This window comes from Myripristis murdjan, chromosome 16 (assembly GCF_902150065.1).
Source record: "Myripristis murdjan chromosome 16, fMyrMur1.1, whole genome shotgun sequence".
In the NCBI taxonomy this organism is placed as follows: domain Eukaryota; kingdom Metazoa; phylum Chordata; class Actinopteri; order Holocentriformes; family Holocentridae; genus Myripristis; species Myripristis murdjan.
The window spans coordinates 20142699-20166023 of NC_043995.1; the positions used below are offsets into that span (position 1 = coordinate 20142699).

Here is a 23325-nt window from a genome sequence, read left to right on the forward strand (position 1 = left end):
CTGTTTAACGCTCATTGTATTCAAATCCTGACCTGAGGGAGAATATTCATACTGGAAATTGTGGAGGAAAAGCAGATGGTGGTTAGAGTCCTGTATTTTCTGTGAATCTTTACGTTTCTATGAGTGGACACCTGCAATGGATCATAAAAACCTAGAGGGGCCCAGGCCTGCTGTTTGTGCAAAGACGCTACATGACCACTAGATGGGACTCAACACCCAAATAACCTGTGCAAGATCAGCCCACCAGGAAGACGGGCATCCCGGATAAGATCAGAATTTATTGTTGTTACAGCATTAATTAGCCTCATCATGAGTGAGTGGACAAGGGGGCCATTAAACAGGTGAATTAATGTGAAGGGAAGAGGAGAGGCCATTTAGAGCAGAAGGCAGTATGGAAGAGGTTAATGATGGCAGACCAGCCCGGATTACCAGCCGTGAATAGGGGGAGAGAATAAATAGGACTGTAATTGCGGCCTGTCATTCTGGCTCTGAAATAGACTCAGAGAGAAGCTTTATTCTGAGGCTGCACTGGAAACAAACTGCACTGCCATGGGGTTCCAACGCCCAACACACCACAGAGTCAGGAATGTTTTTCCTCTGAATCTTAACAGAAAAATTGCTAGAATTACTATAACTCTTCATAGCATGGCAATAGCATAAATGCAGCCTACTACTTCCTGTCATATTTTTTGCTAATTCATAATCTGATATTTGACATAATTCTTAATTCATTCATCACATCTTCCTGATACAGCCTGGAGTATGTGTTTTTCTGCAAGTTGATTTCTTCCTATTTATGTGATTCACAACAAAATGGAAACTCAGAAATTCTTTGCATTTAGTCTGCTCTGTGCAGGTTACACTGCGCCTGTAGTTTACCTCCTCCATTGTCAAGTAGCACAACCACAGAACAGATTTAAGGTTAAGGGGATGGTAATAGGTGGGCTGGGTGGGTTCACCACAAAATTATATTTAGACTTCCTGCACCCTCACTTCAAAACCCACCAGCACACACTCCAGGAGCTAGACGAGGATGAGATTCAAACTTAGAAAGGGCGAGGAGATTCCCATCCCTGTAACCACTTCAAACAGACACAAATGCTCATTTCTAGTCTGCAGGGGGGAGGCTGACGAGTGTCTATATACTTCTTTACAAAAAAAAAAAAAAAAAATCTCACTTGTCTCGCTCTGGAAAAAATTGCTCATAAGTAAGCTACTGTTTGCACTTCAGTAGACCCGCATCCTTTTTTTAAATGAATCACAAAAAAGTCATTTTTTAAAAAAAAAGTCCCCTGTCACTCTACTGAGGTTACCCCTTGCTGCCATCACAGCAGAGGTGACACATAACTCTAAATACCGAAGTTTCACTGATAATTGGTATTATAATTGGTTCCATTTAATTCAAAGTTTCAGTGCTTGCAGTTGCTTGTATTTTAACTCAGGTGTTGATGCACATCAAAATCCCATTCAAGGCACCTGTTTCCACTGGTTCCTATATGCTGGCTGTCTTCCATCTCTCCATCCGTGGTCACCTCCAGATGGCCTCTGAGGGAATAGCGCTGAGTCATGATGGGAGAGGTGGGGGAGGGGGGGGTTACTAAGTCTGTTTCGACTGAAAATGCCTTTGCATCGGCAGGTAAGCTATAGGCAGATATCCTTCAATCCGCTTTCGCTGTACCCACCTCTCTACGCAGTGATGCCCAATGATGGGGGCGGGGGGAGGGGTGTGCGGGGTGTCTGCACACCTGCCCGCCCCGACCACCCTCCCAACCCCAATCGGAGCCACAGACACAACCACTGGCATATCACCCCCCTCCTCCTCCACCTCCCTCCCCTCCTCTCCCTCCCCTGTGTGCCCTGCCCACCCCGGCGGTCGCCTCTCCAGCCCTGCCAGAGCCAATCCGTGGCTGGGTGTAAGTAGGGCAAGCCGCTTCCTGGTTCTCAGAAAGGAGGAGCTGGGAGTCGGAGTGGGCCAGCAGCGGAGGCGGACGGGGGGGGGCAGAGCAGCCCAGTGAGCCGGCGGTCTGCAGGGAGGAGGCAGTTGACTGAGTGGGACCAAAACGCCGACACAGTATCAGGGACCGTGGGACCGCTTGAGGAGCAAATCTCACGGGCTGTCGAGCTCTCGGACTGGGGACGGCGCAGCGGGGACCCCCGGTGGAGCAAGTGAGAGAGGGGCAAGAGGAAGAAGAAGCAGAAGCGGCCAGGGAGGGACCGAATAATCCAGGAAGTGCACAGGCCGGTCAGGTGGGAGGCGACGAGTCAGGACAGGTGACACACCGGCGCTCAGGTAACTACTTTCCCTGCCTACTGTCGATTTGACGGAAAACTGTCGCAGCCCGAAGTTAAATGTGTGTTTTTTTCCGTTTGCCATGACACCGCCGGTTTGCCTCAACCCCGTCTCTCTCTCCCTCCCTCCCGGGTCTGATCGGGGTCACGGGAGGACTATCCACGTCACGGGTATTCGGTAACTCCCGTGTGACGCGCAGGCAATTATTCCCCTTGTAATTTTGCTAAAGCGCGTTTCGGCTCTTTATTAACCGACCCGCTGAAATAAACAGAAATAAAGCATGAGGTGTTTTGTGTGTTAGAGCAGGTGCCGCTTCCCCGTTGTCTGTATGATCAGGCTATCAGCTGTGGAGTGTCCAGGTGAGAGCGCGGGGTCGGCGGGTACATTTCTGGAGCATTGGCTGCTAATTATAGCCGAGAACACCGGCTGACATCCAAAACCTAACCTGGTCTCACGCACATCACCTGCCTCTCGGGTGTTCATATAGCCATGCATTAGATCTATTGGATTCAGCCCGTGTTACCTTAGAATGACCTCTCAGAAATCACTCAGTTGTTTGTTAATCATCATCATCACCACCACCATCATCATTGTCCTTATGAAGTTTTCCCAAGCCCAGTGGAGTGTTTCACTGTTTGATTATTGTTATTATTGAGCAGCATTTGACTCTACCCCTACCTCTGTTCTCTTCTAAAGTGTCTGCTGTTGTGTTTGAAGGCTTTCGCCTACCTCAGGGTGGGGAGGCTTTCATGCCAGTGGGCTTTTGTGTGTGTGTGTGTGTGTCATTACAGAGATAGATGTGTTGCTGACTCGCCCCTCTGACAGACTGGCCCGACCAGCTCAACTGGCTTGGGTTTGGTTTCCCTGTCTGGGGCACAGCTTGTTTGATTAAAGCTGCCATCCATGCTGGTACTTGGTGTTACTGCATTGTGCCTTCTAGGTTCAGGTGTTATCAGAGCTTTTTGTTTTTTTGTTTTTTTTGCTCACCCTCGGTCTCAGGGGGCTTGAATGTGAAGCTAACACAGCTTCTTCTCTGTTTGTCCGTACCTGAGAGGAGCAAAAGAAAGCCCACTGTTTGTTTGTTTGTTTTGTTAACTATTCCAAACTTTGTTTTCTGTCTTTCTTGCCTTGTGTCCTTCAGGGTTACATACCTCTGTAATTGATCTGAATGGGCATTTCTGGTGCTCTCTGTCAGTCTCGTTGTGGAATTGCACAGTATTCCCCACACATATGGAAGAGACATCCTCAGGCTTTTGAAATAAAGACTAATGCTGGCTCTGTTTGTCTGCAACGTAATTAGACATCTGTGCTCTGTGCCTCGGTCCTGCTGTCCTGACTTGACCTTCATCCTGCTCTCCTCACCAAAAGCCTGTTTTCTTGATGTTAATAATCATTTTCCCCACGAGTACATCACGACTTAACGTGTAGTCTGTCCTCTCAATGTGCACGAAGCTCACACTCCCACCTGTATAGATTCATGCTTTGTCAGTTTGATGCCTTTTTTTTATATTTCTTAGAGAGCTGCAATTTTTGGAAAGAATAAAATGTGAACCCACACATACTGTCTCACTCTGTTTCACACGCAGTATCACTTTTGTGTGTTACTAATCATTTTCTTTTAAAAGGTGTGTGTGTACGTGTGTGTGTGTGTGTGTGTGTGTGTGTGTGTGGGCTTTCCCAACCCTGCTCACTCTTGGAGAACTTCTGTTCTGAAGAAGTCGAATTAGGAAGCAGTCTGTTTCCATCTGCCTTTTTTCTGTTCTCTTTACCAGAACCCACCCCCCCACATGCAGGCACACACACACACACACACGCACACACACACACACACACCACCACCATCACCTCCCCCGTTGCATCTGACACATCATATGATTGCTTGTGGGTGTGTGTATTTATTGGCATGCACAGACATTTGTCCACACTGTACAAAAAAAAAAAATGCCATGTACAGCATTTAGCCAACACTTTGCATTCCTCTTGATATCAGTTCATCACTTTCTTTTCTCTGCCTCTCCTCCATCTCTGTTCAGGCATTTTGGTAGCACACCAAATGTCTGCCTTCCTGTTCCTGCCCCCTGTGACTGAATTAAAATGTTCAGGTTCATTCACATTAATCTTGTTTAATGTCTTTGGCTTTTCGCTCAGGTGTGTGACCCCCTGCTGGCCTCTGGTAAAGAACTAAAGCAGAGGAGGGGCACAAAAGAGGTGAAGAGAAAGCAGGCACCCATCTTCCCCTGAGTTTATGGACTGGAGGTAAGAGTTGGTGCATGTTACACTGCAAATTCCTTTCCCTCTCTCTTTCTGAGACCCTATCTGGAGCAAGAGGAAAAACTAGGCTATATTCCATTCTTTGCCAATGAGGAAATGCAAGCAGAGTTTAACAAAGTGAGCAAAAAGTCACAATTTCCCATGTAAAAAAAATCAAATAAATTGAAGGTTGGATCAAATACCAATCAGCATTTAGGTGTTAAGCATTAAACTAATCAGTGTGACCTACATTGGCATGGCCGTTCTTTAACTTAAAGGAGTAGTTAACCCAAAAATGAAAATTCCATCCTTATCCACCCTGGCAGTGCAAACAGTGGTGAAGTGTGTATGCCAGCATAACACACAGCAAGGTAGCTGGTAGCCCTCTCCAAAAACAGCTGGAGTGAATGGAGACGATTTCATTAGTGTTCAAAAAAGATTAAAGAAAAAACAGAAGACCATAAAACGACTCCAAGCAGTATAATTCAAATGTTGTTGGGTCAAACAACTGCAAAATATTAAGTCAATATTTCCCTCATTATGTCTTGGACTCCCTGCAGTTGTTCTGCACCATACCATAGAAAATAGATGTTGCCTTTAATTTCTGTCAGGAATATTGTAATTACAAATAGAGTGCAGTGCAATAACCAAATAGTGGTAAGATGCAAAGTTGAAAAGTTGAGTTTTACTAGATACTCAAGATTTGCTATTCTCACTCTTTATTCAACTTTTAATGCATAACAAACTTATATTTAATGGCGTGCTTCATGAAATTGCACAACTGATTTGAAAATACTTTCCTCACACAATTGTTACAGCTTAAAGTAACTTTTGCTTTTAAGTTTTTATTTTCGGCTCACAGTTATTTTCACCTTCAGGTTTCACATTTGTTTTTACCACATTATTGGGCTGTTGGGGCGCGCTCTACCTGTAACTGTGACCTTCATGACCAAATTTGAAAGCAACATCTGTAACTTTTGTCGTGCTGCAGAGCAAATGCAGAACATTTAGGAGGGCAGATATTGGACTTTTCTACCCCCAGTGCAGATATTTTGCTTCACAGAATTTTGATTATCTTGTTTATAGTAATTTTATGCACTTTTATGCAACTCTAAAGAGCCTGTCTCCATTCCCTTGAGAGAAGCCTGAAATAAAGCTGTTCAGGCAATTTATTTATTTATTTATTTTTTGTGTGTGTGTTGGGCTGTCACAGCTTTACCACTGTTTCCACTAGAGCTGGCAGACAAATTGATATTACATATTGATATCATGACTACCAGGACTATGTATTGTCTGGGATTTTGGATATTATAACATGGTGACATAGCATAAAGTCTTTTCCTGGTTTGAAAGGCTGCATTTCAGTGAAGGGATACCGTTTTCTGAACTTATCTTTTCTCATTTTTGCCTCTGCTTGCTTTCATATCCACATTACTAATCATTGTTTATGAAAAATCTTGTGTGTAACTATTCCATGGAAGCACCAGTAGTCATCCACCTACAATGCCGTGACAATAGTCATATTATATCACAGCAGTCAGCCATATTGTATCATATTGTGACATTTGATTTGTATTGCGCAGCTGTGGTTTTAACTCACATAAGGGTGAGAAGATGATGACCAGATTTTTGTTTTTGGGTGAACTAGTCCTTTTAGGTTATATAAGATTTGTCTAAAACTGTACCGCTTGATGTAATGAATATGAAATTTAAGTCAAAACACAGAGAAAAGTGAGCCAGGCACAGGTTAATAATTTTGGTTACTAATTTTGCTCTGGGAAAACTGAACTGATGGGCAGTAATGTTATTTTCTCCTGTGCTGCGTTTGGTAACTCGGCTTGTTGTGCATGTATATTAGAGAGCAGAATGCAACAGAAACTATGCCAGATCTAAACACTGATTCATAATTTCTCTGTGAATCAGCTGGTTAAATGTAGCCACAGGTAGAATAACAGATACACGGCTTTTAGGATTACTCGTATCCCGCCGCTGCAGTAGCATAGCAACAGATGTATGTAAATAATGAAAACATGTTTGCTACAAATCAGCTGGGCTTTGCTGTTATCAGGCTCAGACCTGCACAGCTCCACACAGCCTGGATCCAGTTTCCTTGGTAGCAATAGTTCAGGTAGCAAATATTAGATAGCGTAACTTGTCCTCAGCCTCCCTTGGAGAGAAATGCATCAATTACCTCGGTGCGAAAATCAATAGTTATTATGTTTTTTGACATTTAATGGAAGGAATAGCAGTGATTTTTAGCCTTACAACTGGATACTCCATCATATTTTGCACTAGTCTATTCACCTGTTTTTGCACCTGTAGCCTGGACTCTGTAAGGGGTGGGAGGGGCTCCGGCTGCAGAGGAGGAGCCAGGACAAAAACTAATCATATAGAGAATTAATGGCTTTTGGCAGTGGTTCTCACCCTCTGGGTCGGGACCCCCCAGGGGGTCACGAGAAATTTTTGGAGCAAGATAACAAATCATATTTAGAGTGAAAATCATCGCCATTGCTTTTTCAGAGTTTTTTTTTTAAAGTTTTCTTGTGAAATACTGAGTTGTTTTAAAGTGGCGTGTGCAGCTTGTGACAGGTGGTAGTGAGTAGGCACTGCTTTAAAGTCACGAGCCAAAAATGTGGAGAACCACTGGCTGGGAGGTTAATTTCTCCATCCCGTCTTATGACTTCCCTAGAAGACTGTGGGCTGACTAAACCGTAACTGTGTCCTAGCTGCGACATGGAAATGTTTTGCCCCCTGATCTGCGTATTGAGCCTTACCTTTTCTCAGATAAACAGCGTCATAAAGGGGTGGACAAGCCTGTCATGGTGGGGAATTTATCCAGGAAAAATAATTATGTTATATATATGTGTAGATATTGACATATCACTGAGCATACCCTCTGTTTTTTTTTTTTTTTTTGAGCTAAGATCTATTTGTGCGAATTGAATTGTGCTTATGTGGTGTGGTGGGTAAGTCAGTGCATCAAATCATGTGATGATGGCTTTGCTCGAGTATGACTGGTGACTAGTGTGTGTGTGTGTTTGTGTGTGTGTGTGTGTGTGTGTGTGTGTGTGAACTGGTGGGAGAAGTGACATGGAGTGGTCTGTCCGGGGAGGGAAATGGGTGAACACACAGACATACACACATGCTGTTCCAGGAACTGCTTGAATTAGGGCATGTGAGCCCATATAAATTCCCCCAATTCAAACATGGGTCTTTCAGTTTCATATGAACTGGCTGAGGTTAGGCTGGGGGAGAGAGAGAGGGAGAAAAGGGGGTGGAGAGACGCAAAGGTCCCAATATCTTCCCCTCTGCTGTGTCACAACTTCAAGGTGACTTTCCCTTTCTCTTCTGTCTATCGCTTCCCACTGCCCTCCAGTAGCCATTATTCCTCCCACCCTCCCCATTTGACTGCGTTCCACCTTAATTCACCCAAAAAGCAAAGGCTTTGCTGGGAAGACCGGTGCACTTGGACAAGCGTGCTGTCCTTGACCATGAGACTACATTGTGCAAGAAATGGGACTTCGCTCTAAAAAAAGAATATTTCAGTCGACAGTTTATTTTTCATGATGTCGTGAAAATAAATTAAGTGCTGAATTGTATTACTTTAGCGAGTGCAGTCCCATTTATTTAAAAATAAACAAACCACAATCCCATCTCTTCAGCTCATTAGGTTTTCACCAAATATGGCAATTTTTCTTCATCACAGAGGCAGTACTGGTAAAGGGGGATGACTCCTGGGTAGCCATAACGCAGTCTACAGTTGAGTTTTGCCCCCACTTGATCTGTGTCAGTAGAGGAAGTTATGTATCTGCCATTTCCTCTTTTCAGTTTCTGTAGCATTTGACAGCCCTCCCTCGTTCTCGACCACCGGCCTGCCAGCCCACGCCATCCAGCTTTAACCACAAGGGGATCAGAGGGTGGCAGGTTGACAGGTTTCTCTTCTTGTAAAGGCAGACATCCGACAAGAAAGGATTGAGAAAAGCAATGCGCCGCAGCAGTGATCATGATTCAGCTCTTCTAGTAACAGCACAAATGTTTCTGTACATAATGAGGGGGCGTTGATCATAAATAGGTACAGTGAGACACTTCAGGGAAAGCCAGAATAGACACCCAAACATGAGAAGGGAGTCATTGCCGCTGAAACTGACCTCTTGACACATGTATGGTGATTAAAGGGGAACTCCCACAACAAATGAAGAGCATTTTATTTTGGAAGAAATGGCTCACAATAAAACACATGATATTGCTTTTATTACATATTTCCTGCAGTGTTTGTCACAAAGCGTTCAGCAAACGCCCGTCCTTCACACCGCTGGGGAGGTGAGCAGCCGTCTTGGTTGATCATGAGATATCAGGAGAGTAGAGGCCCTGCCAATCACTGATACGGCACATAAAGTTGCCTGGTTCCTTACGCCATCGCAGGGACTGACGCACTCGTGCACTAGACAGCTGGACGGCAAGTCCCTCCCTTAAATTACTCTGAAGTTCTGATGCAGTTTGAGGAGTGAATTTTACGGTAAAAGTAAACAGTCTCCTCCTCCTTGTGTCGCCGTTGTGTTGCTGAGCTGACTCGTCAGGAAAGTGACGCATCTTTCGCCTGTATCTTCTAATTGTCTGTCTTCATATCTCTTTTTTCACAGGCCTGTATCTTTTTTTTTTTTTTTAATATTCTTCTCACCCTTTTTCTTCATTTGTCTGTCGTAGCTGTTTTTGCTTGGGCAGTTTTTACTTGTCATCCATCCATTTATCTCTCCATCTCTGCTCATGATCGTGGAAGGAAGAGGAAGCTTATCAGGATCAGTTAGTTTTTGCAACATTGCTGTTTGTGTGTGTGTGTGTGTGTGTGTGTGTGTGTGTGTGTGTGTATGTGTGTCCAGCGGTTTTGCAACATCTTCCTCTAAATGGGCAGTCATGTGTGGGAGAACAGCAGCTGTTGAGACCCTCCCAATGATGTGGCAACTTTAAGACAATCCTTATACACACACACACACACACACACACACATATACGCAATGACAGTGTAAAGACAATTGGTCTATTACAAAGGCATATGAACGTGGACCGACACCTGCAGAATTAAAGGTTTATTCCAGAAGCTGAATCTGTCTTCGCCTGTGTCCTCTGTTACCTCGGCATTCACGCTTTTCTTTGACTGAAGGCATTTTCACTTTCTAACAGAGTAAATGAGAGTTTTAATTGTATGAATGAGCTAAACATGAAATCTGTATTTTGAGCCCAAAGTGGTTGGAGGAAACCACACACAGATACACACAGTATGCATCTATCTATGCGTGTGTGTGTGTGTGTGTGTGTCTGTTGAATTCTGCCTATGCACATGCATTGTATTTACATATATATGGTTTAAATAACATACCATTCATTAAAACCCTATACCAGTGTTTCCTCTGTAATTTTCTGCAGGTGTGGCGCTTTGGGCAGTAATTAAAATTTTGTCTCATACTTGATCTGTTGCTGTTTGGGTCGAACTTATGTTTGTCGAGTTGACGTTCGAGTGCTAAAATGCTTTAGTGTTTATTTTTATTTCACAGTTTCTCATGCCGTGCAAAATCATTACAGATTAATCACATCCCATAAAACACATGGTGCTTTAAAGGCATAGTTCAATCAAATATTTAATTTTATATATATTTTTTTTCTCTGGAGTCTGTTGGACAAACTAGAGTTGCTGTGCTGGTGACACATGATCAAATCTAACTCCATAAACTCCTGGAAATGTGCAGTTGTCTTGAATATTATTTAGTTGCAAAGACACTAACTGGCTGAAGAATAATGGACTCTGTAGGAAGTTTTAAGTTTAGTCGCTGTATAAGAGCATGAGAAGTGAAAAGTGACTTTTTAGTTGGCAATGGATCTTCCTAACCCTAATTTCTAAAACAAACAAACAAACAAAATAATAATGCATGTGAAATGCATTCTCTTTTTTTTCCCCTTCATTAGTGAAAGAAAGGTGAACAAGTTGAGGGAGGCATGCATTCTCAAAATAGTGCAGAATTATTTTGCCTCATTCTTCCTGTAGATGTTCGGTGAAGGGCTGCGTACTCAGCCTACACTCGAGGGTATATCGCTGTGATTAAGACTTGACGCACGGCTCTTGGTGCTCTCCTCCAAGATGACACCCACACATTGATCTATAAATTTGTCTTCACCACAGATAGAATATGATAAAATTTTCTAAAAAGGCAAGATGAGCCCACTAAGTAAGCTGATGAACTCTGTTTGACTGTCATAATTTTTTTTTTTTTACTCTTAGATTGTTTGTTTGTTTGTTTGTTTTTTTTAATTTCCTCTTTAAAATACAGTGTGACCGGTCGCTGCTGTCGGCTAGCATTTAGCAACACCCTCCCACTGTCAGGAAACAGCCGTAAGCTTCATCGACTCAGAGCAAAAATAAAATCTTAAAAAATATATCATTCATCATATTCATCCCCCTTTTCTGCCCTTTTTTTCCATACGCAAAAACAATGCCGTTCCTCCGCCGCGCTTGACATAAACTCACACAACATACAGAATATGAGTCGCCCACACACCACGCCACTCCGCAGTTCACACACATTGTTTGGAGTATTGGGGGTAGAAACTGCTGACCAGATAAGGAGCTAAAGGGAGGGAGAGTAATGTGTGAAACCACTCAGTCAGCACACTCTCTCTCTCTCTCGCTGTCTCTCTCACACACACATCTGTGTGTGTTCTCCATCTTAGGGTGAAACTCCCTTTTGGTGATGTTAATGATAGAGCTGGCTGCTACCGCATCTCTCCCTCAGACATCTGCACACACGCACCCACACACATGCACTCCCCCGCACATGCACGAGCACATATACACACACACAAACATGCACACACACCTGCAAGGTCTGTTGCTACTTCCTGTGGCTGTGTGTGTGTGCGTGTGCTCACCTCAATCTCTTGCTGTATGTGTGTGTGTGTGTGTGTGTGTGTATCTCTCTGTGTTTTCCTCCCAGTCGTCATGTCACTGCTCCTCTCCCTTCTCTTTTTCTGCCTCCCCCTTCCTCTCCCTCTCCCCTGTAACTTAACCATCTCTACTCTTGTTTCATGTCTCCTCACTAACACAGATTGTTCGAGGTTGGGACTAGATTTTCCTGTCTTTATCTCCCCTCTTTCTCCTCTCTTTATCTGTCTCTGTATCTCTACTCCCACTCCTCACTCACTCACTCTCTCACTCACTGTCACACTCTCTCCTCCCCCGTACCCCCCAGCCCTTCTAATGTGATTTCTAAGAACATGTGTGTTTTTAGAAAACATACCTCCCTCGCCTTCCTTTTGTTGTCTCTTCTGAAATCTCAGACCCCTTTCCCTTTTTCCAACCTCAGATTTATTTCTTCTCCTGCTCCTGTGATAAACATACCATGTTTACCATAATATGCAGTACCTTCACTTTAGAGGAAAAAAGTCTTTATTCTTTTTTCTTCTCAAGGGGAAATCAGAGTCATAGCGTTTACAAAAAGGCTCTGTAGTGTCATAAAGCTGGTGAGAAGAAAGTACAAAAAGCTTTTTGGTTAAGAGTTTGTTATGAAACTGTTTTTATGAAAAATCCTAACACTTGGAGTGTAGAAAAAAAATGACAAGATGTAGTCTTTTAATTTTTATGTTTAATGAACTATAGAATAGTAATGCATTGGGGTCTTGAGTTTTTTTTTTTTTTTTTGAACCATTAACTGTGGTAAACACATTTTATTTCTTTTGCTTTGTGTATATACATTCTGACAGTCATTTCAAGGCAGAAGCTCCTGGTTAGTGTCGGGGCAGAGAGCACATGCATAGCCAAATGTCTCGTCCCATGTGTTGATAAAGTGATGATCTTTAGGTTGAGCCGACTCAGGTCCGGCATGCAAACTGGCTGCTGGGGTGGTGTGAGAGGGCGAGGGGATAAGGGCCTCTGCGCTGCCAGCTAAATGAATAATGTAATGTGCTCTTGGAACCAAGACCACAATGTGCGCATGCGGGTGCACACACACCTCACACAGACGCACACTAATGCCCCACTTACAGTAAAGACAGCAGAGGGCTTGGTAGCAGGGGCTCGCTGTGGTAAAACGCAGAAGCAACTTCTTATCACCATCTTCTGCTGAGTAACATTAGCTAATGCGACTTCTCCTTTTCTGGCTCCAGCCATGACGGCGTGCGGCCGTTGTAATTACCATGATGCTGTCTTGAGTCTTGCATTTTGACAGATTCAAATGCCTATTCAAATGCTCTCCAGCTGTGTCTGTTTTTATATCTCCTGGTAGGATGCAAATGTTGGGCTCACAGGGAGCTATCAGGAGAGAGACTGGGCAGGACTTCTATTTTATCTCCCCGCAGAGACAGACGGCATTATTAGAAGTCTTTGACAGCTCAGTGTGTGTGTGTGCATTCAGTATTCATGGCTTTTTGGACGTACTCGGCGTTTCAATGTGAATGTAGTGTGCGCTCAGATAGTCGTAAGCAGGGGGGAGCACTCGCCTATATTGGGCTGAATGCAGCTTTGTGTTGGCAGACGTGTGTGCTCTCATCTCCTCTCATCCCCCCCTTTCCGCCTCCCTCTTCCTCAGAGAAGGTGTCCTAGTATAACACACTCTACCCCAAATAAGTGAGGTGTAAAGAAACCGAAAAGAGTGCATGACTGAAAGTTTAAAGGTTAAGAAACTTTGAGAAAAAAAAGGTAGAGAAGCGGTGAGTGGAAGACAAGTGTGTGGAGGAGAAACGGTATGAGGTTGACTCTTACTTTCCATCTCTTTGACCACTTTGTTGTTTTTGGGAACAGTTATTGTTTGGCGTTATGATTTGTTTTATTGTGGTTGTGCATGGCTTCACAAGTGTATGCTTGTTTTTTTTTCTGAGTGAAAAATCGTCCCATTAGATGTAGTCCCTTTTAGCTGTGTGTTTGCATGTGCATGAGTGTGTGTTTCATTCACAGGATGGGCAGTTATTTGTACGTTTATGTGTATAAGAACTAGTCTGTGTAATGTCCTTGATCTGTATATCATTCATTATCATGTTTAAAATGTCAGGCTCCTGTAGGCATATAACAGAATAGACTCTTAAACATATAGGCCATTTGTAAATACAACAACTTAATGTATTCTATTGTTCACATTTTGTTGTGGGAACTTTGTCAGAGATTCAGAATTATCTAAATTCGAGCTATTCTGTCATTTCAAGTATAACGTACACCCATTCTTGCTCACACACACACACACACACTCACACACACACACATGTCAAGACACTTTGGAAAACATCTGACATCAGAATTCATAAAAGCATTTCTCCTTCTCCCTCTCAGCCACAGTTTTCTGTGAATAGTATAAAGTCATTTTTTCCCCCTTAGCACTGGGGCCTGATATAATTGAGGTGGATTGGGAAAACTTACAGGCTTTAACGGAAAATAAGAGCCATAAAAATAATACTAACATACTTGAACTTATGAGAGGAGCTCCAGTGATCGTACACTCTAAATGTTTGCTGTTGAATGTCATGATATAGACGAAGGATAAAAACCTTTTACACTGAAAAATAAATCTTTGTGCGTGTGTGCACAAAGTGTGTGTGTGTGCGTGCGTGCGTGCATGTGTGGTAAATACTGCAGATGTAATTTTCCAGGCGTCCTCATAAACTAGTCCGTTTTTTGAAGGGGTTAGACTACCAAGCCATGATAGTGCAAGCTGTAAGTAAATGTTTTATTGACAGACATTGTGCTGGCTTTAAGTTTCCATTTTGAGTTCGAGAAAAACGAATCCTTGCCGAACGCTCTGCTAAACGTGCTTTTACCTCCAACTTTTATTTAGTGGCCAGGACATATAGCTGAGTTGTGCATATATGGAACCTAACTGTAGGTTTATTCCACTTGGCTGTAGCAATTATATTTGAAAAAAAAAACCTGATTATCAAAGAATTGTAGCTAGTTACAACATTTTTGTAAAGCTGTGCATAAATCCTCCATGTGCATAGAGAGTGAGAGAGGAAGAGGGTGATGTAAATAGCGAAAGCAAGGGATGAGGAAACCGTAAAGTTGCAGGGGAGGTGAAATCGTCCACTGTCGACACGAGAGTGGGAGGTGAGAATGTAGCCAAAAAAAAAGACAGAGAGAGAGAAAAAAAAGTTGGCAGAAAAACATTAAAAGTAAAAAAGTGAAAACGGTGTAATTTCGGATTGTTAGGATCTTTTTCAAGAAGCTTTTTTTTGTTTTTTTTTTAATGCTTTGGCAAGATTCAGCATGACAGTTAATGATACACTTAAAGACAAGCAATTCATAATAATTATTTGAGTCTAAGCTACTAAACACTTGTTAATATGAATAAACGGCATGCTTAAGACATATTACTTACTCTGTTTTATGTATAGGAATAAAGTGTACTCATGTGCTCCTGTGCATGTGAAAATACGTCGATGGTACCAGCCTGTGGGTTGTTTTAACTTTAAAATGTGTTACTAGAGTCAGCAGACTTGCCTTTGGTTGGCAAAAGCAAACAGACAAAGTGACAAAGAAAGAGAGAGGGGGATATGAGCCATACGCAGTTGGAGTGTGTGTGTGTGTGTGTTGTGTGCCAGGGTGTGTGTGTGTGTTTGTGCATGTTTGTGCATTTCAGGGTGTGCCATTAGAAAGTGACTCACAGACTTGAAGTTGATAGGAATCAATTCAACTACTTTCCAATCTACCACTTTCCGAAGACGTCCCCGTTCTTAGGAATATGCCTAAAATAACAAGCTTGAACTAAACAACCACCCAGCATGTGTGTGTGTGTGTGTTTTTTTTTTTCTCCTGTGCCGGAAATTTAATGCAGTTTGTTGTTTGCTCCTCCTATACAAAGGTCTTTGTCTTGCTTTTGTGCTTGCATTCACCAAAACTTTTTTCTCTTTGACTTCTCTTGACATTTCCGTCAGTGAGGAAATGTTAGAAATTGACCATTACATAAGCTACTGTGTATTGTAACAGGCAGAACCAATTGTGTCTACCTGTTGATGTTTTTCAGCAATGATGATTTAACACCTTGATTCTGTAACATGATAATCAGATGCATTATCATGTGTTCATGTGATGAAAGTGAACACACACAAGGTGTGATTTTTTTTTTTTTTTTTTTTTTTTTTTTTTTTTCCAGTGGGATTTTGAACTTTGTTTTAGTGGTGACTCAGTCCACTTCTGCTGCTTTTTCCAGCCTGTTATTTTACATCTGCGGATGTAAATTAAAATAAATAAATAAATAAATAAATAATAATAATAAGTGCACATGTGTGGTAGACAAATGAAACATGTGCCACCTAGTTGTCCACTTCCTCCCTCAGCTCTCTCTTCAAACTCTCAAGCACATGTCGTCATGGATGCCTCATGGTGAAAAAAAATAAATTTCATGAAAACATTTTGGCTTTAAAACTTCTGCAGGCGAGGTCATAGCTGTCGTTTTTTTCCTCCCTGTTTTACCTCAGTCACTCGATAAACTTCAGCCCAGCCAGATTTCAAAGGAAGAGCACGCTGCACCAGTTTGAGCAAGCCTCTGTGGTATAGTGTAATATGGTTTTTAACTCTCATATTGCAGCTACCTGAATGCTTGTTCCTAGGTGTAATATGACTCATAATGCCAATATGATTTTTGTTCTTACATGATTGTTCAATAATGACGTATTCTGGACAGACTTTAAAAAAAATGGTTGAGTTCGGGCATCCCAATGTATTTTGATCGGATTTGCTGGTTTTTGTCCCACGAAGGCAAACCACTTCAGCTTATTTGCGTGTTCATATTTTGAGACGATGAATCAGAAACAGCCTGGAGGTTATTTATAAAGATTCTGTACTTCCATGATCCTGCCATAACCACAGACAGTACCCGTTTTTTCTGTTGAACAAGGTGCTCACGAACAGGGACAGGTAGGCCACGAAATTATGTTTATCGGAAAGTGTTCGGAAAATGGGCCGTTGGGTTTTGGAGAGAGGGGCGCGTAGGCGACAAGGGGGGAGGGGTATCTCTTCATCTGTCTTCGTCATCGTGCACCCTCTTTTGATACAACAGGAAGAGAGTAAGCGAGAGAATGTGCGAAAGGAGGTAGACATCCCCAAGGATGAACGCAGCCTAACCCTGAGTTTTGAACACGAGATCAGACACCCGACCTTTAAGTTAAACATCTAAGGGTAAAGGGAACCAGGTTAAGACCAAAAAAAAAAAGGTTTTCAAAGAGGGAGGGAAAGCAAGGGAGAGGATTTGTAAAGAGCGAAAAGATGGATGCCATGACACACACACAGCCTCGCCTCCAGTTGACAGTGCCCATGCCCATGAAAATGGGGAAGGTAGGATGACACTCAGACTTCTGGGTTCTCTCGCTCGTCCTGGTACGGGCAGGGAGGGATTGGGTGGTTTGTGATTGACTGGACCGATGAGAAAGTTTGCGATGGGTGAAACGTTTATTTCTGTTGAGATTACACGTCTGTGAGTGTGTTTTATACACAGGCTGGCATTGAGATTATCACAGGTTAAATCCAACAATGTGGGCAGCAAGAGATTGACATGCAATGTGTGTGTGTGTGTGTGTGTGTGTGTGTGTGTGTGTGCATGCGTCTGTGCTTGTGCATGTATATTTAATAGGGTGTGTTGTGGAGCAGGTTAGTCAGGTGAATGTACCGTCGTTGTGCAGAGCCCTCTGGGCACTATGTGAAGACTATTATTGGATGGCCAGGGGGCTTCCAGTTGCTATGGGAGGGACATAAAGAGCAGGGAGGGGAGAACTGGAGAGTCGGTTGTTTGTGGAAAATCTGGTCTGCTCAGGTGTGTGAGAGATATTGTTGAGCAGGTAGAGTGTGGCGAGGGTGAGGTGGGAGCTTAAGGAGCCAAAGAAGGGAGTTGTCAGGTCTTATTACCTGTAGACCTCATTACATCCTCGAGAGAGAAATAAGATAGAAAGTTAATGCCTTGTAAGTTTATATCACTTGCATTGCTGAGTTACTGTTAACACAGCGTCCATATTTCAATCTCTGCAAACTTAATTGCAGACATTGGGCTAAAACATAACAATGAAATCAATGAAATCTTCCATTACTAGGCCAATATGTTGTGTGCATACGTGCTTGCCCGTCGTTTGTGAGTGACTTTTACTTGTTCTGGACTTTATTCTGGCTGTAAATGTTCTCTTGCCATTTTTTTCTTCCTCATGCTTTCACTCAGTCTCCCCCCCTTCACTTCCTCCTTCTCCCTCTCACACGTTTTTTTCTCTCCCTTTCAGTCAGCGCCTCCATTTCTTCTCCAGGTATTTTAATCAAACAGCTAATGCTATAAAGGTCTCACCCAAGAATTAAGCTAATGCCTGTTGGTTACATTACCTACATTACATAATCCTCCCACATCGTCTCTATCTATCGTGTCAATCTGTTTCTGTCTTATTCCCATGGTTATTTCTTCTTTTTCGCATGTCCGTTGTGACACTCAAGCTGGCTGTGTCATCACCCTCTCTGTCTTTCTCTGATTCCCCCACCCCCATCTCACCGTCCCAATTCGCCTCCTCCTGCTTTAGTAATCTGGAGAGAGAGAGAGGACAAGTTGGTGGGGAGGGGAGGATGAGGGGGTAGAGTTGGTGCTAAGCCCCGGTTAAAATTGTCCTTCATGTGAAAGAGAGCGCCCTGTGTAATTCATGCCAGTGACAGTTTATAATAGGACTGGGCGATACGGATAAAATCAAATATCACGATACCTTTGACCAAATACCTCAGTATCAGTGTTGTGACGGTGCTGTGGAGGTGACTACTGTTGCTTCATAGGATATTTATGACGAGAGTTTTTTATAAACAGTAATTACTAATGTAGATATGATGACCAAGCGTGTAGAGGCAAATAATATTACAGCTGAAACAAGGTAATGAGTTCAGAAAATTGCATTTCTTTATTGTAATATAGCTCTTTAAAACCAGGAAAGGTCAACACTAATTCCATATCATATTACGATAACCCAAATCCTAGATGTTATCTAGTCTCACATCACGATATTGATATGATATTTCAAAGCCACATTTTATTTTCTGCAAACCAAAACATGGCTCTTGTTTTCTAACAAAGGCACGCACTCATACTCAGAAACCACATAAAGCTGTAGAAATGTCAAGCATAGCAAATTGTCTTGTATCAAAAGCACTGAAACTCCAAATCAAATCCAAATCAAAGGCAGATTGTGACTTGATGTTGACTTCCCAAACCATGGCCTCATTATTTATTTCCTTTCCCCCTCCATTCTTGTAGGTGGCAATGTCTCCAGGAGAGGACGGTCTGATTGGGATCCCCTTCCCGGAGCACAGTAACGAGCTTTTGTCCCGCCTCAATGACCAAAGAAGGGCGGGCCTCCTGTGTGACCTCACACTGACATCCCGCGGGGCGCGCTACCCCACTCACCGCTCCGTCATGGCTGCCGTCAGCCTCTACTTCCGCCGGCTGTTCGGAGCAGAGGAGGGGGGAGGGCAGGGCGGGGAGGGCGGCGGAGGTTTCAGCGTGTGCCAGCTGGACTGTGTGGCGCCCGACGCCCTGGACGCCCTGCTGGAGTTCGCCTACACTGCCACCCTGACCATCCGGAGCTCTGGGATGAGAGAGGTGCTGCGGGGTGCTCAGCTACTCGGCATCCAGTGCGTGGCTGATGCATGCAGGGATATCCTGGGGGAGACGGCGGAAACAGAGGGCGAGACGGCAGAGGAGCAGAGAGCCCAGCACACAGAGAGGGAGGTGATGGTTGAGGCAGGGAGCGGGGTCGAGAAAGGGTCCAGGAGGAAAACGGACAGAAAGAAGCTGAAAAAAGTCGGGTTGCATCACACACATGTAAACCTAGCACCCATTTCTCCACCTGTCTCACATCTTTCACCTCTACATGACAGCATCCACTCCTTGCCCTCCACCCAGCCTCCGAGCCCTGAAGAGGAGGAGCATCACCTCAAACCTGGGCAGAATGGTGACCCCAGGGGTGCCCAAGAGCCAGGGAGAGGGGCCACACTAAACGGGGGGCTGCATTGGCCACATGAACGCCCACTTATAGCCCACCCTCCTCCTGTCCCGCCCTTAAATGACAAGCTATCAGAGGATGAGGAAATGGAGGGTTTTGGTGATGAAGGCTTGCTGGTTGGAGCCACTTCCATACCCTCCTCTGCAGCTGAGCGAGGGGGGCTGGTGTCTGCGGCCGGAGGGGGGAGGAAAAGGAAGTCGCAGACGCCCCAGCAATGCCCCGTCTGCCAAAAGATTATCCACGGAGCGGGAAAACTGCCCCGACACATGAGAACGCACACTGGAGAGAAGCCCTTCCAGTGCTCTGCCTGTGGTGTCCGCTTTACCCGGTATAAAAACGTCTTGTTTAAAAATCTGCATAACACAGTGTCCTTTTTAAAAATGGTTTTGCATGTTGTCTTTTAATATCATCCTACCCTCATGTTTTTAACTTTTTTCTTCCCACATCTTTCCCTTTCCTGCCCTCTCTTCATTAGGAATGACAAGTTGAAGATCCACATGAGAAAACACACAGGGGAGCGCCCCTACCCTTGTCCCCACTGCCCCGCCCGCTTCCTCCACTCATACGACCTGAAAAACCACCTGTCTCTCCACAGCGGGGCGCGGCCCTTCGAGTGCCCTCTCTGCCACAAGGCCTTCGCCCGCGAGGACCACCTCCAGCGCCACCGCAAGGGGCACAGCTGCCTGGAGCTACGCACACGTCGGCCCAGACGCGGGCCTGGGCATGGGGAGGAAGGTAGAAGTGATGGAAGGGGAAGAGATCATTCCAGCCCGCTCGAGCCGCCGTCCTTACCGCCGCATCCGTCTGTGTTCCTGCCCCGCGGGGTGCTGGATGGGGGAAACGGGCCTGGCATTGGCCCTCCGCTCTTGTTTCCAGGGGAGGCCGAGAGGGAGAGGTCTCTAGCTCTGCAGGCTCTGGCCCACCTGGGGCCTCACAGGCTGACGGGCTACCCTGACCTGCTTCTCCGAGGCCTGGAGCTGCGAGGAGCCAGAGAGGCAGAGGGAGAGGATCCAGGAGGAACCCACTCTCCTGCTGCTCGGCATGACAGATGGGCAGATGAAATGGAAGAGAAAATTGGAGAAGAGGAAGAGGGGGAGGAAGAATAGTGAAAAAGTGTGTGTGTGTGTGTGTGTGCGTGTGTGTGCATGTGTGATTGCGTGTCTGTCTATGTGGTAAAGCGTCCACGGTAAAAAATAATAATAAATCACTCAGGTGGCTGGACTTGTGACCTGCTGCTCACACATAGCGAGCGCTTAAAAAAAAAAAAAACCCTAAAAGATATAAAAAGGAAAAAAATGGAAAACGGGTTTAAATAGTTGTTTTAGATGTTTGCCTCCTGTCTGTTGACATTTGATTTCATTTGTCTTTTAAAATGTTATTTTCATTTGTTTAATTTTCTGAGGTTTGAGCTGTTTCTTTTACTTGTCTTTTTTGCTGGACATGCATGTGGTGAGTGTGTGGTTACTGGGATGCTTTTCACTATGCAAACTAAAATCCAGAGCTGAGAAATGGAAGACTATTTGAGGATGTATATTTTAGTAAAAAAACGAAACAAACAAACAAAAAAAAAAAAAACAATGTATTGATTCAGGTGCAATTCAGACTTGATATGCTTAGGTAATGACGATGAGTTTGTGCGCCTACTGACCTCTGGTGGTTATGGGTGGAAATGCAGTCTAGTTAATCAAACTGGTTCTGTGCATTGTAAGCAATAATGCTTTTTGTCAGTTTTCTAGTTAGTCATGAGGATTCCTTTTTATTCGGTGCTTATACCAAAGATTTTAGTTTATCTTTTTCTTAAATCTTAAGTTAACAGGGGAGGAAAGAGGTGAACTGTAGCCAATGTTGAGTTTGAAGAACTCTCTGTTTTTCATTCTGTTTTGATAGCCATGAGAAAGGAACTACTTCCATATGTGAGTGTCTCAGGGCCTTAGTGCTCTGTGCAAAATGCCTGACCAAAAGAGACAAAGTCTGGGTCACTGAGGGGTTGTTAATTTGAGAAAAAAAAAAAACATAAAAAAAACAAAAACAAACAAAAAAAAAGTTGCTTTTGCGTTTAACTTTTTATGTTGATGATAATTCTTCCTTTCCAAAGGCTGTGAATTTCAGCCTTCCATGGTTTCCATTTTTGCAAAGAAATAGAAAAGGGGCAAGGGGAGAGGCTGAATAAGATGGCTTGCCCTTTTTCTGTATTTATTTATTTATTGTTATTTATTATGGCTTTTCTGTTGAAACTCGTTGTGAGACCTAATCCAGGGTTGGTCACAGTGACCCACAGACCATGGTCCACTTCTGACCTGGTCCAGATCTCTTTGAGTCTTACAAGAAGCTGCATTGCGCTAAGGATTTTGGTTCAGTATCTCCATGTACCTAAAATGCCCTATATGGGTTATGTGTCTTCTGTTGGCAGTTCTTCCTCTTATGCATTCTTTGCACATATAACCCCGTCAGGTACTGCAATAAAACAGGCACATTCCATCCTCCGGGGTAGAGAGAAGGGAACGGAGCAAAGAGGTGAGGGAAGTCAGAAGGTCGAAGCCTTCTATGTAGCTGGAATACAAAACGACTGTCATGACTTTGCTGTTTGACATTTTCAGTTGATATGTGGAGCAGCACATGCTTTTCAGTTGTTAATTCAACATGTACAGTACTGTATAACATGTCAATGCATGACAGCTCTCTCAGTTCGGCCGCCGCTGAGGCTAAGGGGCCATTATGTTGAGTATATCATCCTTTATCTTAGACCAAAAACCTTTTAGTTTGCTTTCCTTGGATAGCCAAGAGACCAGTGGCCATTAAGGCCTGTTGCAGGGAGTAACGCTCTGCTTTGCATTATCATACTCAATTGCGTCTTTAAATGACAGCCGTTTTTTATGTACAATTCTCTTGAACCCCTTGTAGCCAGAACCTGCTGTAGCAATAGTACTGGTCTGGGCTTGTGTGCACTATCCACTCTTTGCTGTGTAGAAAAAAGAAAAAAAAAAACATTTTCATTTTGAATTTATTTGCACTATGAGATTTGAGAGCTTCAAGCTTTTTGTTTGACCTTTTTCGATATCTAGTCCATGAACTCACTCAGTATCGTTTAAGATTGTAATATTGAAATAGAAACTAACAATCCTTAAATTCCAAAATACATTGAATATTCTTCCTCCTGCATAGTAGTACAGAGTTATAGACAAATATAATATATATTGGGGTGAAGTTGCCTTGGATTTTTTTGTGCTGCAACTATTCTCAGGAAATCTTGAGCAATGCACTAACTGATTATACAAAATACAATGGGCCGAAATTGTTTGGTGTTGTAGGGCTATTGACACTCTTCATATAAATGTAGGGCCAATAGTTTCAAAATATGAGCTTTTGTAGATTTTGCATCATACCATTTGAAGTTTGAAAACCAAATGAATTAAACCTATTGTGGGGTTAAAAAAAATAAATCAAACTACTGGTCATGCTGAAAGCTGTCCTCCAGTAGCAGTGTGAGTGTTGGTCCTGTATATGAAGGGTGTTGGTACTCCCAGTCTGAGCTTTGTGAATGAATGAGGGTTAACCAGATGCCAGCTGTGAAGTGTGTGTTTCTATGTGAGCTGTTTGTTTTCTTGGCTTGGGTGAAGGGACATGGGGTCTGGTTTGAACAGAGACTCCACTATCAGGGATACATTTTTGTCTTTCAGTTTTTAGTGGACCTTCTCAGAAATATGAATTCATTTTCCCATCATTTGTCTCAGTTAATGTAAAGAAAATAAAGAAAGAAAGGTACCTGACCTCGGTGTTCTTCTGTGGTTATTGGTTTA

At 43.5% G+C, this 23325-nt stretch overlaps 1 protein-coding gene across 1 annotated transcript; it reads left to right on the forward strand.

Moving 5' to 3' along the window:
* Positions 1-1950: 1950 nt before the first annotated feature.
* zbtb7b (zinc finger and BTB domain containing 7B) lies at positions 1951-22968 on the forward strand. The gene is made up of 4 exons (XM_030071669.1): positions 1951-2290; positions 4439-4546; positions 18781-19856; positions 20004-22968. Exons 3-4 carry the CDS (start codon positions 18787-18789, stop codon positions 20632-20634), a joined length of 1701 nt encoding a protein of 566 aa, XP_029927529.1. The 5' UTR covers positions 1951-2290; positions 4439-4546; positions 18781-18786; the 3' UTR covers positions 20635-22968.
* The last annotated feature ends 357 nt before the right edge of the window (positions 22969-23325 follow it).